Source organism: Leptodactylus fuscus, chromosome 1, assembly GCF_031893055.1.
Source record: "Leptodactylus fuscus isolate aLepFus1 chromosome 1, aLepFus1.hap2, whole genome shotgun sequence".
Taxonomy (NCBI): domain Eukaryota; kingdom Metazoa; phylum Chordata; class Amphibia; order Anura; family Leptodactylidae; genus Leptodactylus; species Leptodactylus fuscus.
In genome coordinates, this window is record NC_134265.1 from 212,700,446 (window position 1) to 212,717,704 (window position 17,259).

At 44.5% G+C, this 17,259-nt stretch overlaps 1 protein-coding gene across 1 annotated transcript in view; it reads right to left on the reverse strand.

Annotated features, from left to right (window-relative positions):
- Window positions 1–2,391: 2,391 nt before the first annotated feature.
- The window catches only part of TBXA2R (thromboxane A2 receptor), a 53,002-nt gene continuing 38,134 nt past the window's right edge, over window positions 2,392–17,259 (reverse strand). Inside the window, exons 2-3 of the mRNA XM_075283642.1 lie at window positions 12,196–13,185; window positions 2,392–3,036 (exon numbers count right to left, since the gene is read on the reverse strand). Of these exons, the coding sequence (XP_075139743.1) occupies window positions 2,767–3,036; window positions 12,196–13,038 (1,113 nt within the window). The 5' untranslated portion in view covers window positions 13,039–13,185 and the 3' untranslated portion in view covers window positions 2,392–2,766. The remainder of the gene's footprint in view (window positions 3,037–12,195; window positions 13,186–17,259) is intronic.

The window sequence follows — 17,259 nt, forward strand, 5'->3', positions numbered from 1 at the left end:
TCTGTACCCTCTTATAGGGCCTAGTCAGGCAAATTAATTAATTGCGGATTAAAAATTCTGCCTGTCCTACCAGCACACAGAGGCAGAAATACCCCATATTGTGCTGCTGCTATGACTAATGAAAAACAGATTATCTACAAAATCCACCATTCTTAAGGCTATTCTGACGTAGGCAGAAAAAATACAATTTTAATGATAGAATCCCTTTAAGAGCTTAGAATATTACGCCTTGCTTGCTTCTGCCTGACGCTGCCCACCTGACAGTAGACAACCTAAGTTGGATTGTGAGGATTGTAAGCAATACATATTGCTCAGGAATGGTGTGGGCTAGAGAAAAAATTCCAGGTGTACCTCAGTGGAGCAGCACCTATTAACCACTTCAGTACCGGGCCAAATTGTGGTCCAGGACCAGACACATTTTAGGGGGTTTTTGCATGTGCAGTTTTGAGGGCTGTAACATTTTTCTCATATGTCTCATTCAACTATTTTCTGCATCTTTAGGGCTTTATTTTTATGTTGTTTTTATTTTCAATTGTATTTTAATTTTTTTATATATCCTGGAAAATATACACAAAATAGGAGGGAAATTGTGCCTGGTTTTCACTTTTCATTTTTTTTTTTAAATTTAATAGCACAAAGTGCTACTGAAAAACTTTATAAAATAGTTTCTCCTCTCCGTTATGGTAATTTTTATTTTGTATGGTGTCGTCGGGGGTGGGGCTATAGCTTTTAATAACAGCGTTTTATTGGTGTATTATTTTATTTATTTTTTCAATTTCAGCAGCTGTCAGAACAAGGCAACCACTTTACGGATGCTTATAGTCTATGGGCGGTCCGGAAGTGGTTAAATTATGCAAAGAACTCATTATATCAGTAGAGAGGAAATGTCCTTTTTAGGCTAAGGCTGCATTCGCACTGAGTAAACGCTAGCTTATTCTGAACGTAAAACACGTTCAGAATAAGCGGCGTCTAAAGCAGCTCCATTCATCTCTATGGGAGCCGGCATACGAGCGCTCCCCATAGAAATGAATGGGCTGCTTCTTTCACTCCGTGCAGTCCCATTGAAGTGAATGGGATGTGCCGGCATGTACGCTCCGGCATGAGCAGAGCTTGCCGTACACGCCGGCACATCCCATTCACTTCAATGGGACTGCTCGGAGTGAAAGAAGCAGCCCATTCATTTCTATGGGGAGCGCTCGTATGCCGGCTCCCATAGAGATGAATGGAGCTGCTTTAGACGCCGCTTATTCTGAACGTGTTTTACGTTCAGAATAAGCTAGCGTTTACTCAGTGTGAATGCAGCCAAAGGCTCCATGTAGCAGCCACAGCCAAAAAGCACTGTGGGAAAACTGTTGCGGAAACGCATTGCATTGTCTCTCGCCACATGGAGGAATTTCTGGATTCTGAGGTGTGACCTCAGAATCCATAGAGGAATTTCTGGATTCTGAGGTGTGACCTCAGAATCCAGAAATTCCTCCTTGTGGCGGGGAGGGACTGTACTCAGGGCACAAGCAAGTAAAAGGAAGCTGGCTTGTTGCTCCACCTCCCAGAAGTCCAATCCTTAATATTTTGATAATGAAACATACATTTTACCACCAAGGACATTTTCATTACAAAGTTTTAAATTTTACAAATATCTGCAGGAAACAAGACATTGTACATACTAATATATTAATAAAAGATTTGTATGACCTATGAACATTGTTTATGTTGTGAAACTTGCAACAGCCATTACTTGAAAGAACCTTCCAGCTCTTAGCATAAGTTAATAGGCATAACTCCACAGTTAGAATTTTCTCTTTAGCCATTCCTGAATAATAAATGCAGTTAGTTTTTATGCCTGATAGACGACTTAAGTTCTGTACTGTCAGGTGAGGAGTGTCAGACATGACCAGGGAGAACGATTTGAGTGTTCAAAGTTCCAGTCAGAGGTAGACAGTGTCAGAGCTTAGAATCTAACGCCTTGCTTGCTTCTGCCTGATGCTGCCCACCTGACAGCATACAACCTAAATTGGATTGTGAGCGATACTTATTGCTCAGGAATGATGTGGGCTAAAGAAAAAATATCAGCTGTACCTCAGTCGAGCAGCACCTATTAAATTATGCAAAGAGCTCAACATATCAGAAAAGGTGAAATGTCCTTTTTAGGCTAAGGCTTCCATGCAGCCACAGGCAAAAAACACTGTGGGAAAAACTGCAGCGGAAACGCATTGTGTTTTACCTGCAGAGCTTTTCACAGAAAGTTTTCCTCTGATGACTCTCTGCTTCAATTCTACCTATACAGAAACCGCCAGCTTTGACATGTTGCAATTTGCAAAAGCAGTTGCATTTTTGAAATCTCAGCATTTCAGCTGCATATTATTTTCTGCAATGTGTGGATGGGGTTAGCCAGAATCCCATACACTTTGTAGTTAAAGTAAAATGACGTGTTTTTTCCCACGGTGCTTACACTACATGCAACCATGGTCTTAAATGAGATATCGAAGATTTTAACTAAACGCTCAGCTCACATCACAATTTGTTCATCCTATTTTTAAACACTTCACTATAATCCACAGAATGTGTAATAAACAAGGCCTTGGATATTTATGGAAACTGCGGGTGGCAATAGTGAAGATTAGTCTTGCAAATGAGAGTAAACTGCAACAATAAGATCTTATAGAAAGCATTTCTCATAAAAAAATTAATCCATATTTGAACAGGCAAGGCTATCTTCTCTACAAAATGGCATGCTATATATAAGTAGGGTGGTCGACAATATTATTATTAATTGATAACTGATTCATGAGTGTATTTTCGACGTAAGGAAGTGGTAAGTGTTGGATATAATGATACAATTGAGGGACGAGAATTAAGGCTGGGGTAAATCCTCTTCAAAACAGCTCTTCTAAATAGAATATAAACCCAAGGATCCAAAATCTGATTCCATGTTGCCACTCGAAGAAATATTAAGAGTAGTTTCTCAGTTTCTCTAGGAATTTGTCTATCCATCAGTTCATTATTGGGCTGCTGAAGAACTGTTTGTGCAATGAAAATCTGAAAAATATAAAAGGTAAAGATAAAGATGAAATGTGCAAACATATTTTTAACCATTCTGAGCAATGTGTCAGCCTCATATCCAAGTCATAACACAATCCACAAGAATTTTATGTGTTGAAGGCTTTAGGTCCCATGTTGCTGGAACGCAGCCTTTTTGTTGCAGATTTTGTTCCGTTTTTTTAAGTAAAAACCAGGAGTGGATTGAGCAAAAGGTAGAAGCATGAGTATTTCCTAGATATTTCCCAGTCCTTATGTAGCTATTCTTGGCTTTGACTCAAAAAACCGCAACAAAATTTGTAATAAAAAAAAGCTGCATGTCCGCAACATCAACACAACACAACACAAGCCTATATTAAGAAATCTAGTTGACAGGAATAGCCACTGTGTTATTTCCATAGCAGTTTCAGAAACAATATGGCTGTCTATTCTGCACTCAGAGTGAGTGCTGGATCACTACAAAGGAAAAAATATATATCCTTGTACCGTGTTAGCCAGTGGATATGAAATGAAAGAAATTTTTTGAGAGAAGTCCTCAGTAGTTGAAAACTTTTTTTAATGGCTAACTCAAAAAGTTTTTTGATGACATATCGAGCTTTCGAGACTCTATAGAGGTCCCTTCATCAGGATGGTATAACACAATTTCTGAAGGTAGGCATATATATACACAGAGAAATGGAGTGTTAGATGCAAAATAGATGGAGAACAGAACACAATGTAAATAAACATATATATCAGTTCCCAGGAAAGTTCTCTGGGTTTATGGCTTCTTTGATCAGTGACGTGTTGTCTAGTGGTTGTAAAACGTCATAAAACCCTGGGCCTGGTTTAACCCCCTTTGAAGCGTGTCAAAGTTTGCCATAAGTTTAACCTCCCATATGAGGCGATCTTTTCTGCTCTTGAAATTCCCTCTCAGTACCAGGATCTTCATATCCTGGGCCATAGTATGATTTTGATTGCAGAAGTGTTTTGGCACAGGGAGGTCCATTCTCTGTTCTCTAATCATATGTCTGTGTGAGTTCATCCTCATCCTAAGTGACTGTCCTGTCTCACCTACATACAGGCCTTCAGGACACTTAGTACACAATATCAAATACACTACATTAGGTGTGCTGCAGGTGAAGTTACCTGGGATCTTGTAGTGTCGATCGGAGTTCAGGATCTTTATTTTGTCCGTAGTCAGTATGTGCGCTCCATTTCTCTGTGTATATATATGCCTACCTTCAGAAATTGTGTTATACCATCCTGATGAAGAGACCTCTATAGAGTCTCGAAAGTTCGATATGTCATCAAAAAACTTTTTGAGTTAGCCATTAAAAAAGGTATCAACTAGAGAGGACTTCTCTCAAAAAATTTCTTTCATTTCACTACAAAGGAGTAATCTTCACACTACAATGGAGAATCTTCACACAAGCACATATGACAAAGTTCCAAGTCATGTATAACAGAAGGAGTTGCAGGTATTCTTAGAGATTTGAATGCCGTGATTAATGGATGAGTTCTAGTGGATATTTGTCTATAAGGAGTTGAATAGAAGATGTAAATTATAGCAAAGCAGCAAACAAAGAAGAAAAAATCCCCCCTTTTTTATTGCATAGTTTATTACATTGTATTCACATAGCATAGTCTATGCTTTATCAGAGTCATATTTATTAGAGCCACATTTATTTCTTGAGTGTATATATCTCTATCTTATAAAAATGAATGTCTGTCTGTCTGTTCTCTATGCGCGACCAAACGACTGGTCCAATCTTCACCAAATTTGGAACAGAGATACTTTGGGTATCTGGGAAGGTTTAAGATGAGACTTCAAATCGCATGGACGTAACATTGCTGAGATACAGCATTCCCAACACAATGCCCCCCTCCCCACCTTAGCCACCTGCAAATCTTTGACTCATATTCCAACAGCAATACACACGGTTACTCCACATGCACAATCCAACACTGATATCCAAATTGAGATACAGGTATCAGAGGATTAGATACACAGATCAGCACACAGTGTCACACGCCAGAGGATTAGATACACGTGTCTGCACACAGTCCCACACACCAGAAGATTAAATACACGCTTCAGCACACAGTTCCACACACTGAAGGATTAGATACGTGCATCTGCACACAGTTTCACAGGGCAGAGGATTAGATACGCGTGTCTGCACACAATAACACACACCAGGGGATTGGATACATGCGTCTGCACACAGTACCACATGCCAGAGGATTGGATACGTGCATCTGCACACAGTTCCACACACTAGAGGATTAGATACGCAAGTTTGCACACAGTACCACAGGCTGTAGTATTTGATATGCGCATCTGCACAAAGTACTACACGGGGGAGGATTAGATACGCACCTCTTCATACAATACCACACAGGGGAGGATTAGATACGTGCATTTGCACACAATTCAACACACTGGAGGATTAGATACGCATTTCTTCAGATAGTACCACCGCCAGAGGATTAGATATGTGCTTCCAGGGGTGAACCTACCCCTTTTGCCGCCCGAGGTGAACTACAAAAAGGACTTGCTCTCTGCCTGAGCATGAGGGGAGGCTGCTGCAGCAGCGCTGCTCCAGTGGCATCCCCAAACCACCGCTCGGTGCTAAGCCAGTCCAGGACAGCTTGTCCTGGACTGGATTAGGTAATCAAAAATGCCGCCCTCCCTGGGGTCCTGACATAGCGCCACCTGAAGCACTCGCTTCAGGTCGCCTCATGGGAGGTGCGGCGCTGCGTGCTTCTACACACAGTACCACATGGAGGAGGATTAGATACGCGCATCTGCACACAGTAAAACACACCAGAGGATTGGATACGCACATCTGCACACAGTTCCACACAACAGAGGATTAGAAACGCACATCTGCACACAGTACCACATGCCGTAGTATTAGATACGTGCATCTACACACAGTTTCACACTTTAGAGGATTAGATATACGTGTCTGCACACAGTACCACACACCGGGGGATTGGATACATGCGTCTGCACACAGTACCACATGCCAGAGGATTGGATATGCGCATCTGCACACAGTTCCACACACCAGAGGATTAGATATGCACTTCTGCACACAGTTCCACACGCCGTAGGATTAGATATGCGCCTCTTCCCACAAAACCACAAAGGGGAGGATTAGATACGTGTGTCTGCACACACAGTACCACACGACCAAGGATTCAATATGCGCGTCTGTGCATAGTTCCACATGCTGAAGAATTAGATACGTGTGTCTGCACAAAGTACCACACGCGGAGGATTAGATACACACCTCTTCACACAATACCACAGAGGGGAGGATTAGATACGCACATCTGCACACAGTTCAACACGCTGGAGGATTAGATACGCATGTCTTCACATAGTACCACTGCCAGAGGATTAGATACATGCATCTACACACAGTACCACATAGAAAGGATTAGATACGCGCATCTGCATACAGTACCACACACCAGAGGATTGGATACGTACATCTGCACACAGTTCCACATGACAGAGGATAAGAAACGCATGTCTGCATACAGTACCACATGCTGCAGTATTAGATACACGTGTCTGCACACAGTTTAACACGGTGGAGGATTAGATACGCGCATCTGCACACAATACCACACGCCGGGGATTGGATACATGCATCTGCACACAGTACCACACGCCAGAGGATTAGATACGCACATCTGCACACAGTACCACATCCCGTAGGATTAGATGTGTGTCTGCACACAGTACCACACGCCAAAGGATTAGATATGCACGTCTTCAGACAGTTCCACACTCCAGAGGATTAGATACATGCGTTTACACACAGTACTACATGGGAGAGGATTAGATACATGCATCTGCACACAGTTCCACACGCCGGAGGATTAGATATGCGCCTCTTCACACAATACCACACAGGGAGGATTAGATACATGCCTCTGCACACAGTACCACAAACTGTAGGTTTAGATACGTGCCTCAGCACACAGTACCATACGCTGGAGGATTAGATAGATGGCTCTGCACAGAGTACCACACATTAGAGTTTTACTCCAGGTTTCTATACCAACCCAGCCATTTTTCTTCACTGCTGTATGTCAGCTTTAAAGAAGCAGGCCACTGTGGATGACATTCACACAGCTTTACTCTAGGTATCCATAACAACTGATCACAGGTTTTTCACTGATATCTAAAATGAGATACACATAATCACATGACGCTTATGGACATACACACAAACAACATACAAAATGTACAAAACCAGTGCAAAATTGGACAATTCTTATGGGGCCACTACACAAACAAAAAATGTAATATACCCGTGCAAAGCCGGGTCCTTCTGCTAGTATTTCATATACATATTTATTAGAGATGAGCAAATAGTAAAATATTCGATATTCGTTATTTGTTTCGAATAGCCACTCAATATTCGACTATTCGAACGAATATCGAACCCCATTGTAGTCTATGGGGAAAAATGTTTTGTTTCAGGGGAACCCACAATACTCAGGAGGGTCACCAAGTCCACTATGACACCTCAGGAATTGATGCCAACACCTCTGCAATGCAACTGGGACAGCAGGGGAAGCATGCCTGGGGGTATCTAACAAGCCCAAGGCACAGTTTTACCCCACCATCACAGCCTATCAACTACACACTTTTCACACTCAAAAAAACCTCTATCAAAGTGGGAAAATACTTGGAAACCTTCTTTCTTCCCCAATTGGATGGACAGAGACCCAAATTTAAGCTACAGAAACATTAACAAGCACCCCTTTAAATCACGTTGCCCATGACAACCACAGATGGAATAGGCAATGGGAAATCCAACAATACCCACCCTTAACTGTCATTGTGGATGTGTGTTTGTGGGTGATGTGGTAAGACCTTCCAAAATTCACTTTTATGGCCCTTAACGTGAGCCCTTCCAAATTAAGTTAGAGGCCCTTGAGCTTAGCTATCAACAGATAGGCCTTTGAGGTGACTTCAGCGTTTTACCAGCAGAGTTTTAGGCCCTTTATCTTAGTTCAGCCTTGCACCAGCAGGGTTTTTGGCCCTTGGAGTGAGTAGAGCCTTGCACCAGCAGTGTTTTTGGCACTTGGAGTGAGTAGAGCCTTGCACCAGTAGAGTTTTAGTTTTTTGCCCTTGGAGTGAGTAGAGCTTGCACCAGCAGTGTTTTTGGACCTTGGAGTGAGTTGAGCCTCTAACCAGCAGAGTTGGGGGGAATCAGGGTAGACTGAGACTTTAACCAGCAGAGTTGGGGGGAATCAGGGTGGATTGAGACTCTAACCAGCAGTGTTGGGGGGAATCAGGGTGGACTGAGACTCTAACCAGCAGAGTTGGGGGGAATCAGGGTGGACTGAGACTCTAACCAGCAGAGTTGGGGGGAATCAGGGTGGACTGAGACTCTAACCAGCAGAGTTGGGGGGAATCAGGGTGGACTGAGACTCTAACCAGCAGAGTTGGGGGGAATCAGGGTGGACTGAGACTCTAACCAGCAGAGTTGGGGGGAATCAGGGTGGACTGAGACTCTAACCTGCAGAGTTGGGGGGAATCAGGGTGGACTGAGACTCTAACCAGCAGAGTTGGGGGGAATCAGGGTGGATTGAGACTATAACCAGCAGAGTTGGGGGGAATCAGGGTGGAATGAGACTATAACCAGCAGAGTTGGGGGGAATCAGGGTGGATTGAGCCTCTAACCAGCAAAGTTAGGGGGAATCAGGGTGGATTGAGACTCTAACCTGCAGAGTTTAGGGGAATCATGGTTGATTGAGCCTAGTAGAAGCAGAATTGTGCAACGCTGATGGTGGAGGAGTATAAGGAGGAGGAGGAATTTCTAGAGGGTGAGCATACACATGAAACTTCATGTCGGGGTGCTTGAAACCAGTGGACATGAAAATGAAGGGTCTATCCAGTGGCTGTTCATTTTGATCAGCGTTGGCCGGTTAGCACTATCAGTAATTATGCCACTGGCTGCGCTGAAGACCCTTTCCGAAAGCACGCTGGCGGCAGGGCAGGAAAGGACCTCCAATGCGTACAGTGCAAGTTTCAGTCACAAATCCAACTTGGAGACCCAATAATAATAGGGCTCAGAGGGATCGGAGAGGACAGGGCTGGGGTCGGCCAGGTACTCCCGCAACATGCGCCTATACTTGTCCCTCCTGGTGACAAAGACATGCAAGATCTCGCATAAGTCTGCCATCCATGGCCACTCATCCATGGCCACTCATGGTGCAGAAACTGCGAGAGCTGACTCTGAGGAACCCTTTTGTTTGGGAGATGTAACTCCATCAAGGGTCTCTGCTGCTCACACACTCTGCTCAACATGTGGTATGTCGAGTTCCAGCGTGTGGGGATGTCGCACAACAGCCAGCGTTCTGGCAGATGGAGACGTTGCCGGAGGCTTCGGAGGCTAGCAGCGGCTACTGTAGACGCGAAAGTGGGCACACCAGCTGGTAAATTGGGGTACGTTTTTAAAAACCATTGCACCACTAAATTGAAAACATGGGCCAGGCATGGAACGTGTTGGAGGTTGGCTACCAGGTTCTGGCTGTTATCACACACGACCATGCCTGGGCCCAGGTGCTGCGGCGAAAAGCATGTTGACATCTCATCGAGGAGGGCATCCCTCACCTTGGAGGCAGTGTGCTGTCTGACCCCAAGTTGATGAGCTTCAGCACGGCCTGCTGACGTCTCCCTATGCCAGTGCTGCAGTGTTTCCAGCAGGTAGCTGGGATCGATGTGATGAGGGAGGCGGAGGAGGAGGAAGGGGGTGGTTCAGAGCCCCTTCCAGGAATGTTGGGTGGGGAAATGAGGTACATCGCCCCAGTTTGTGACCCGCTCCCAGCCTCAACTACATTCACTCAGTGTGCCGTCAGTGAAATGTAGCGTCCCTGTCCACATGCACTTGCCCACGCGTTGGTGGTCAAGTGGACCTTTGTGCAAAGCGTGGAACTAAGGGCCCGCCTGATGTTGCGTGACACATGCTGGTGCAAGGCGGAGACGGCACAGCGGGATAAGTAGCGACGGCTAGGGACGGCATAGCGAGGTGCCGCACTTGCCGTCAGGTCACGGAGGGCCTGAGTTTCCACAAGCTGGAACGGTAACATCTCCTGGGCCAGGAGTTTGGAGATGTGCATGTTTAAGGCTTGTGCATGTGGGTGGATAACGCTGTATTTTTGCCTGCGCTCAAACGTCTGGGAGATGGTGGGTTGGTGGGAAGAGGCGCATGATGGTGCAGGAGAAGGAGCTGAGGCAGGAAAAGGGGAGGATGAGGGAGATGTCTCCAAAATGGCGGAGGCAGATATAGAGGTGTCCTGGCTGTTGGTCTGGACTGCAGCGCCAGCACTGGCAACAGTGGGAGAGGCAGTGGCGGCAATGCCAGAAGACGATTGTCCTGGGTTTGCTCTCCAGTGTTTGCCTTCCAAATGATGATGCATGGCAGTGGTTGTAAGGTTGCTCTTTTCAGAGCCCCTAGTCAGTTTCGAATTGCAAAGTGTGTAAACCGCGCCAATTCTGATGGGACCATACAGCAGCTACACAGACAGGATCTGTTGTGCGTCTCAGTTTTAGTTCCTTCCAGATCAGAGGAAGGATTAAATAAATAATTATGTCAACCAGACCAAAAAGGCAAAATAGTGGGCCAGTCCTGGAGGGGGGAGAATCGGAACAGCATGAGATTCAATGGGTTTTAAAAGTAATCTGCATGTATCAGTTTGTGCCATTTCTGTCTGATTTCCGCTTTTTTGTGCGGAGAGAAAAGTAGAACTTGCAGGACTTTGTCTCCGTACTAAAAATAATATGCAGTTCACATCTGCATTAAAAAGCAGTTACCTGGGAAACCCACGGACCCCATAGACTATAATGGGGGCCGTGTGGTTTCCGCTCGGAAACTTGCAGAGAGAAAAGTGCTGCTTGCAGTCTATAGGGTCCGCAGGTTTCTATGGGGTCTGCGGGATTTTTACGTGAGTTATTGTGCCAGAATTAGTGCCACTTTACTCCGTGTGAATGCCCCCTAAGGAAAATGGATTACAAACTGATAGCAATCAGTTTGCATCCGTTTTGCAATCCATTTTTCCCTCTGTGCTCAGAATGAAGAAGGGGAAGAAAAAAAAATGGATTGGTCAAAAACAGACACAAACTGTTAGTTTTTTGAACTGACAACCATTGACTAATGCGGCTTTCACACTTGTGCCATTATCTGTCCTTTGTATTTCCATCTAAATCCCTGGAAAAACTGCATAGGGATGGCTTGCAGGCAATCTGACCCCAAGCTGCTTTTCCTGCCATTTTGATGGAATCACGGCGGCCAAACAGTGGTGCAAGTGTGAACGCCCCCTAACCATTTAGAATCTTTTTTTTTGTGCCAAACTGTTTTTCTCTTAAAACGATTTACAAGCGGACGGATACCAGATGCAGATGTGAGCCCAGTCCAAGACTGTCTTTAGAGCCCACAACAACTGTATTAGGGTTGTCAGTCTATGAAGATGGATAAACTTACACCCTATGTAATAGCAATGGCTAGCATAATAGGCAGGCCAGGGTCACTAATCAGACCCCTTGCCGCCATGAAAATACATCGGCACCCCTTGAAAACATCATGGGGAAACAACTTTGGAAAATCCTTTAGACACCGCAGTAATGATTGCCACTGCATCTAAGGAGTTAACACCTGAAAGCTTAGCTCTGACCTTAGTTGTTACAGTCAGGTGTCAGTTGTATCTTATGATTTGAGAATTTACTCTTATACGTATGATGTACTATCATGCCATGTTGTGACACCTGGTTATTAAGTGCAAAAAAATTTTACAAATATGTAATGCAAAGTGAATTTAAACTTTAGGTGACTAATCACAAGTAAAACAAAAGTGGTTTGTGCAGCACTCATAGGGGACATTCACACGGAGTAACATGGCGCTGATTGTGGCATGATAACTCGGGTAAGAATCAGCGCTGCAAAACAGAATCCCATTGAGTTCAATGGGTTCCGTTTAACGCGTGTAACACATTGAAATCAATGTGTTACGCATGTTAAACGGAATCCATTGAACTCAATGGGATTCTGTTTTGCAGTGCTGATTCTTACGTGAGTTAACGTGTCAGAATCAGCGCCATGTTACTCCGTGTGAATGCTCCCTTATAATGTGCAAGAAGCAAGGACTTACCAGCAATGGAAGCCAGCACACACTAGCAATTATCATGATCCCGACTAGTTGGACCATCATTTCTACTTCACTGTCTCTACGTCTTTGGACAGACTTGCGGTCATGATAAACTCTACAAAGGGTCACAACGCTGACTGTATTCAAAATGAAGGAGATACAGACAGAAAATATACTGGTCAATGAAAAAATTAGTCCGAAGGCTTTATTCTTTGTGTCCTGTAGCAAAGTTAGAAAGCACCAAGATTTTGGGTATTGTAAGGTGTAGCTTCCAATGCCCATTAAAGGAAATAAGGCTAAAAAGAAGGCAATACACCATACCGTAATTACAATACAGTATGCTCTTTTTTTTGAAATATTGGCAGAATGCGAAAATGGTTTAGTTATACCAAAAAACCTTTCAGCAGCCATGGATGCACCTAGCAAAAGGGGGCATTGTCCATAAAAAACCATAGACAGTCCAAAAAAATTACAGAGATAACAATTTTGATCAAAAATCTGCCAGTCAAATTGAGTTATATGGTATGACATCACAATAATACCAGTCACTAATAGTCCCATGAAGTCTGTGACTACCAAACCACCTAAGAAGATTAAAAAAGAAGACCTTGAACGACTTTGAGTTTTCTTGAATGCACTGACCAGGACAAAAAAAGCAAATAGATTGGAGGAAAGGCCAATAACGGAGAAAATTGTGGAAAACCACAAAGAGGTAATAGGCTTTTGTCCACCCACAGATTTAGTCATATTAATATATCGGAAGCAGGAGGATACAGGTGATGGCAGTGTTTCTTCTATTTCCATTGTGGGGCATAGATCTGTTTCCACTGTGCTTCCAATAAACATGCTTGGTTCATCTGAAGATATTTTGAACAGAAAAAAAAATGTATAATATAAATTATGATGCCATTGTTTTTTGCATAATTGAAAAATCTGTGATGTTTCCCATTTGTGTCAGTCAAGGGTTTTATAAATCGATAAATAGATGAAAACCTGAAAGATAAAAGGTACAAATTTTATTTTTTCTGAGACTAAAAAAACATTAAACAAAAAAAATAAAAAAAATCACAGAAAAAATTATTTCAGCATTGAGGACAACTATATTTTGTTTAACCTGTTCCTGCCAGAGGAATTTTTTGATTTTTGTTTTTGACGCCTTCCAAAACCCATAACTTTTTTATTTTTCTGTTCACAAGATGAAAGGTCAATGCTGCAAAGTCCTTTATCTTAAATATGTGACTTAGACAATCATACTAACTCCAACGATTTGCTTTTTTTTGCTAATGGAACAATTACATATTTAGGCATACTCCTTACATATCCCTGTTGTAAGATAACTAAGACAAATTAATACAAACTATAAAAAAAAATTCCAATCCATTTCTACTGTCCCAATTTCATTGCTAGGCAGAATGTAAATTGTTAAAATGTTATTACTCTTGGCTTTCATATTGGCTAAGTAAAAACCTGGAGTTTGTGAGAAAATCCTATCCTAGATCAAAGGAGGCCTAAGCTGCCTTATCTTAAAATACTACTGCTATCACTGTTCAAGAATTGGTGGCTCTCGGATAAGAGTAAACACTGGGTAGAAATAGAACGCTCCATAACAGTTTGTACCTCATAGAACGCTGTAATGGTATTTACATTCCCTAGACCTAGGTGTAGTTACCTACTATTAATGGGCAAATGTCTCAAGATGCATTTTGTTTTGGGTTCGGTCGGTTTGGGTCTCTGATTCATACCAAATAAGTTTGGTACTAATCACATCTTACATTGGCTTAAAACACTTTAGAACACTCTCGGAAAAACTAGAAAAACTTGATTATCCTGTGATTGTTCCAGCATCTCAGCAGCTCGCTGGGACGCCATATAATGAGCGTGTTGTTGGCGTTGATGATCCAGCTGCTCTGGCGTTTCGACAGCTGTCAAGCTGGCCTGTCGCTGAACGCGTTCCTCGCGCTGTGCCCGAAATTGTTCCTGCATCTCAGCAGCTGAGGAGAGCCGCTGCTGCTATTGAATTCAATAATGACAGTGACTCTTCTATGATAGTAGGACCACCACTGATAATAGCGGCATTGGTCCCGTTATAATTTAATCTGGTGTTGTGACACAATGATGATACAGTAGTGGGATAGTAATAAAAAAAAAAAAAAAAAAAAAAAAAGAAAAAAGAAGAGGGTAGTGGGTGAAAGACAAAAAATCAAAATGGAGTCAGCGCAGCTACTGTCGGAAGTGGCTATGTGTATGTCAGTGAACCACTGTATTGGATTTGCCCTTGTGCTTGGGGTTATGCTAATGACATTGATCTTCACTAGAGATGAGCAAACCGTAAAATATTCGATATTCATTTCGAAGAGCCGCTCAATATTCGACTATTCGAATGAATATCGAACCCCATTATAGTCTATGGGGAAAAATGCTTTGTTTCAGGGGATCCCACGATTCGACTCATGAAAGTCACCAAGTCCATTATCACACCCCAGGAAATAATCCCAACACCCTGGAATGCAACTGGGACAGCAAGGGAAGCATGTCTGGGGGCATCTAACATGCCCAAGTCACTGTATTATGTTGAGATCCCTGTCAGCTTGTGATATGCAGGAGATGACTTTTTCCCATAGGAATGCATTGCCCAGCATTGATTGGCCAGAGTACAACATTCGGCCAATCAACGCTGGTTCTGCCAAAGGCTCGTCTGTGAAGAGACGGAGTCTAATATCGAACCAGAATGGAGACTGCTGTGGACCGATCTTAGACTCCACCTCCCCCGGCAGAACCAGCATTGATTGGCCGAATGCTATACTCTGTATGGCATTCGGCCAATCAACGATGGTCAATGCATTCCTATGCTAAGATGTAGCAGAGCTTGCCGTGTGCTCAGCTCGGTTACTCCGAAGATGCAGTCGAGCTCAGCGCACAGCCAGCACTGCTACATCGGAGATGAAGCAGAGCTGGCCGTGCGCTCAGCTCGTCTACTCCGTAGATGCAGCCGAGCTCAGTGCACGGCCAGCACTGCTACATCGGAGATGAAGCAGAGCTGGCCATGCGCTGAGTTAGCCATGTGCTGAGTTCGGCTACTCCGGAGATGCAGCCGAGCTGAGCGCACGGCCAGCACTCTTGAAAATCCCCTATACAGTACCCTTTTTTTTTTTCTTTTTAATTTATGTCAACAATGAAGATTTTTTTGTGCCTCCTTCTGCTTTGTTGACTACCGTTTGTTGACCATAATACTTTTTTTTTTTCTCAAATGCAGGTTCACTCACATCCCAATGTTTGGGATAAGGGCCATGCCCTTTATGTCAATTGGAGCGCAAGGGATGCCACCTGAAGATGCCATTTGCTCCTAGCTATATCCCAGGTGGGCCTCCCTCAGCCAAGAGGAGAAAACATGAACTGGTATATTATGTGTTAATATATAAGTAGTGTAACAGCCCCACTTTTCGTCAAACTAAAAAGTGACAGTTGCCTCGCCCCTTTTATGATGTAACCATGCCCCTATTATATGACCACGCCTCCCTTTGTATGATTATTTTCACATCACTTCATCCCATTTTATAATTAACCCCACCCCCCTTTATTATGATGCCCTGCCAATCTTATATACATACCTCCCAACTATTGAAGAACTGAAAGAGGGACAAAATGTGCGGCAAAATGTAGAAAATTTAGCCCCGCCCACTTTTGTGTTGACTCCGCCCACTCGTTAATTTTTCATGTGCCCGCACACAGTATAATCCTCCTACAGTCACCCGTAAATTATATGTCCCCCCTCTATCTCTCCCCCATTTTCATATACACCCTTCATCTGCCCCCAGTTTCATGTCCCCCTTCCATCTCTGCCCCCAGTTTCATGTTTCTCTTCAATCTCTGCCCCCAGATTCATGTCCCCTCCATCTCTGCCCCCAGATTCATGTCCCCACATCTCTGCCCCCAGTGTCATGCCGTCCTCTCCATCTCTGCCTCCAGTGTCATGCCGTCCTCTCCATCTCTGCCCCCAGTGTCATGCCGTCCCCTCCTTCATCTGCCCCCAGTGTCATGCTGTCCTCTCCATCTCTGCCCCCAGTGTCATGCCGTCCTCTCCATCTCTGCCCCCAGTGTCATGCCGTCCTCTCCATCTCTGCCCCCAGTGTCATGCCGTCCTCTCCATCTCTGCCCCCAGTGTCATGCTGTCCCCTCCTTCATCTGCCCCCAGTGTCATGCCGTCCCCTCCTTCATCTACCCCCAGTGTCATGCCGTCCCCTCTTTCATCTGCCCCCAGTGTCATGCCGTCCTCTCCATCTCTGCCCCCAGTGTCATGCCGTCCTCTCCATCTCTGCCCCCAGTGTCATGCCGTCCTCTCCATCTCTGCCCCCAGTGTCATGCCGTCCTCTCCATCTCTGCCCCCAGTGTCATGCTGTCCCCTCCTTCATCTGCCCCCAGTGTCATGCCGTCCCCTCCCTCATCTGCCCCCAGTGTCATGCCGTCCCCTCCTTCATCTGCCCCCAGTGTCATGCCGTTCTCTCCATCTCTGCCCCCAGTGTCATGCCGTCCCCTCCTTCATCTACCCCCAGTGTCATGCCGTCCTCTCCATCTCTGCCCCCAGTGTCATGCCTCCCCTCCTTCATCTGCCCCCAGTGTCATGCCGTCCCCTCCTTCATCTACCCCCAGTGTCATGCCGTCCTCTCCATCTCTGCCCCCAGTGTCATGCCGTCCCCTCTTTCATCTGCCCCCAGTGTCATGCCGTCCTCTCCTTCATCTGCCCCCAGTTTCACGTTCCACCTCCACATTAAACTTACCTTCTCCTCCGCTCCCTCGCCGCTCTCTGCGCGCCTCTCTCGCTGACACATATGCGGCTGAAGCGAGGAGCTGACCTGTGTCAGCTCCTTGCTTCAGCCGCATATGTGTTCAACTCAGATCTGCGTCCTCTGGACGCAGATCTGAGTTGAAATCAGGACATACCTCCCTCCAACCGGGACCGCGGTTGTATATACGCTTTCCTTTTGCGCTGGCATAAATGATATTTCTTTGATAGAAAGGAATATCATTCATTTCAGCGCAAAAGTGTCTATAGTTTTATTTAAGATAAAT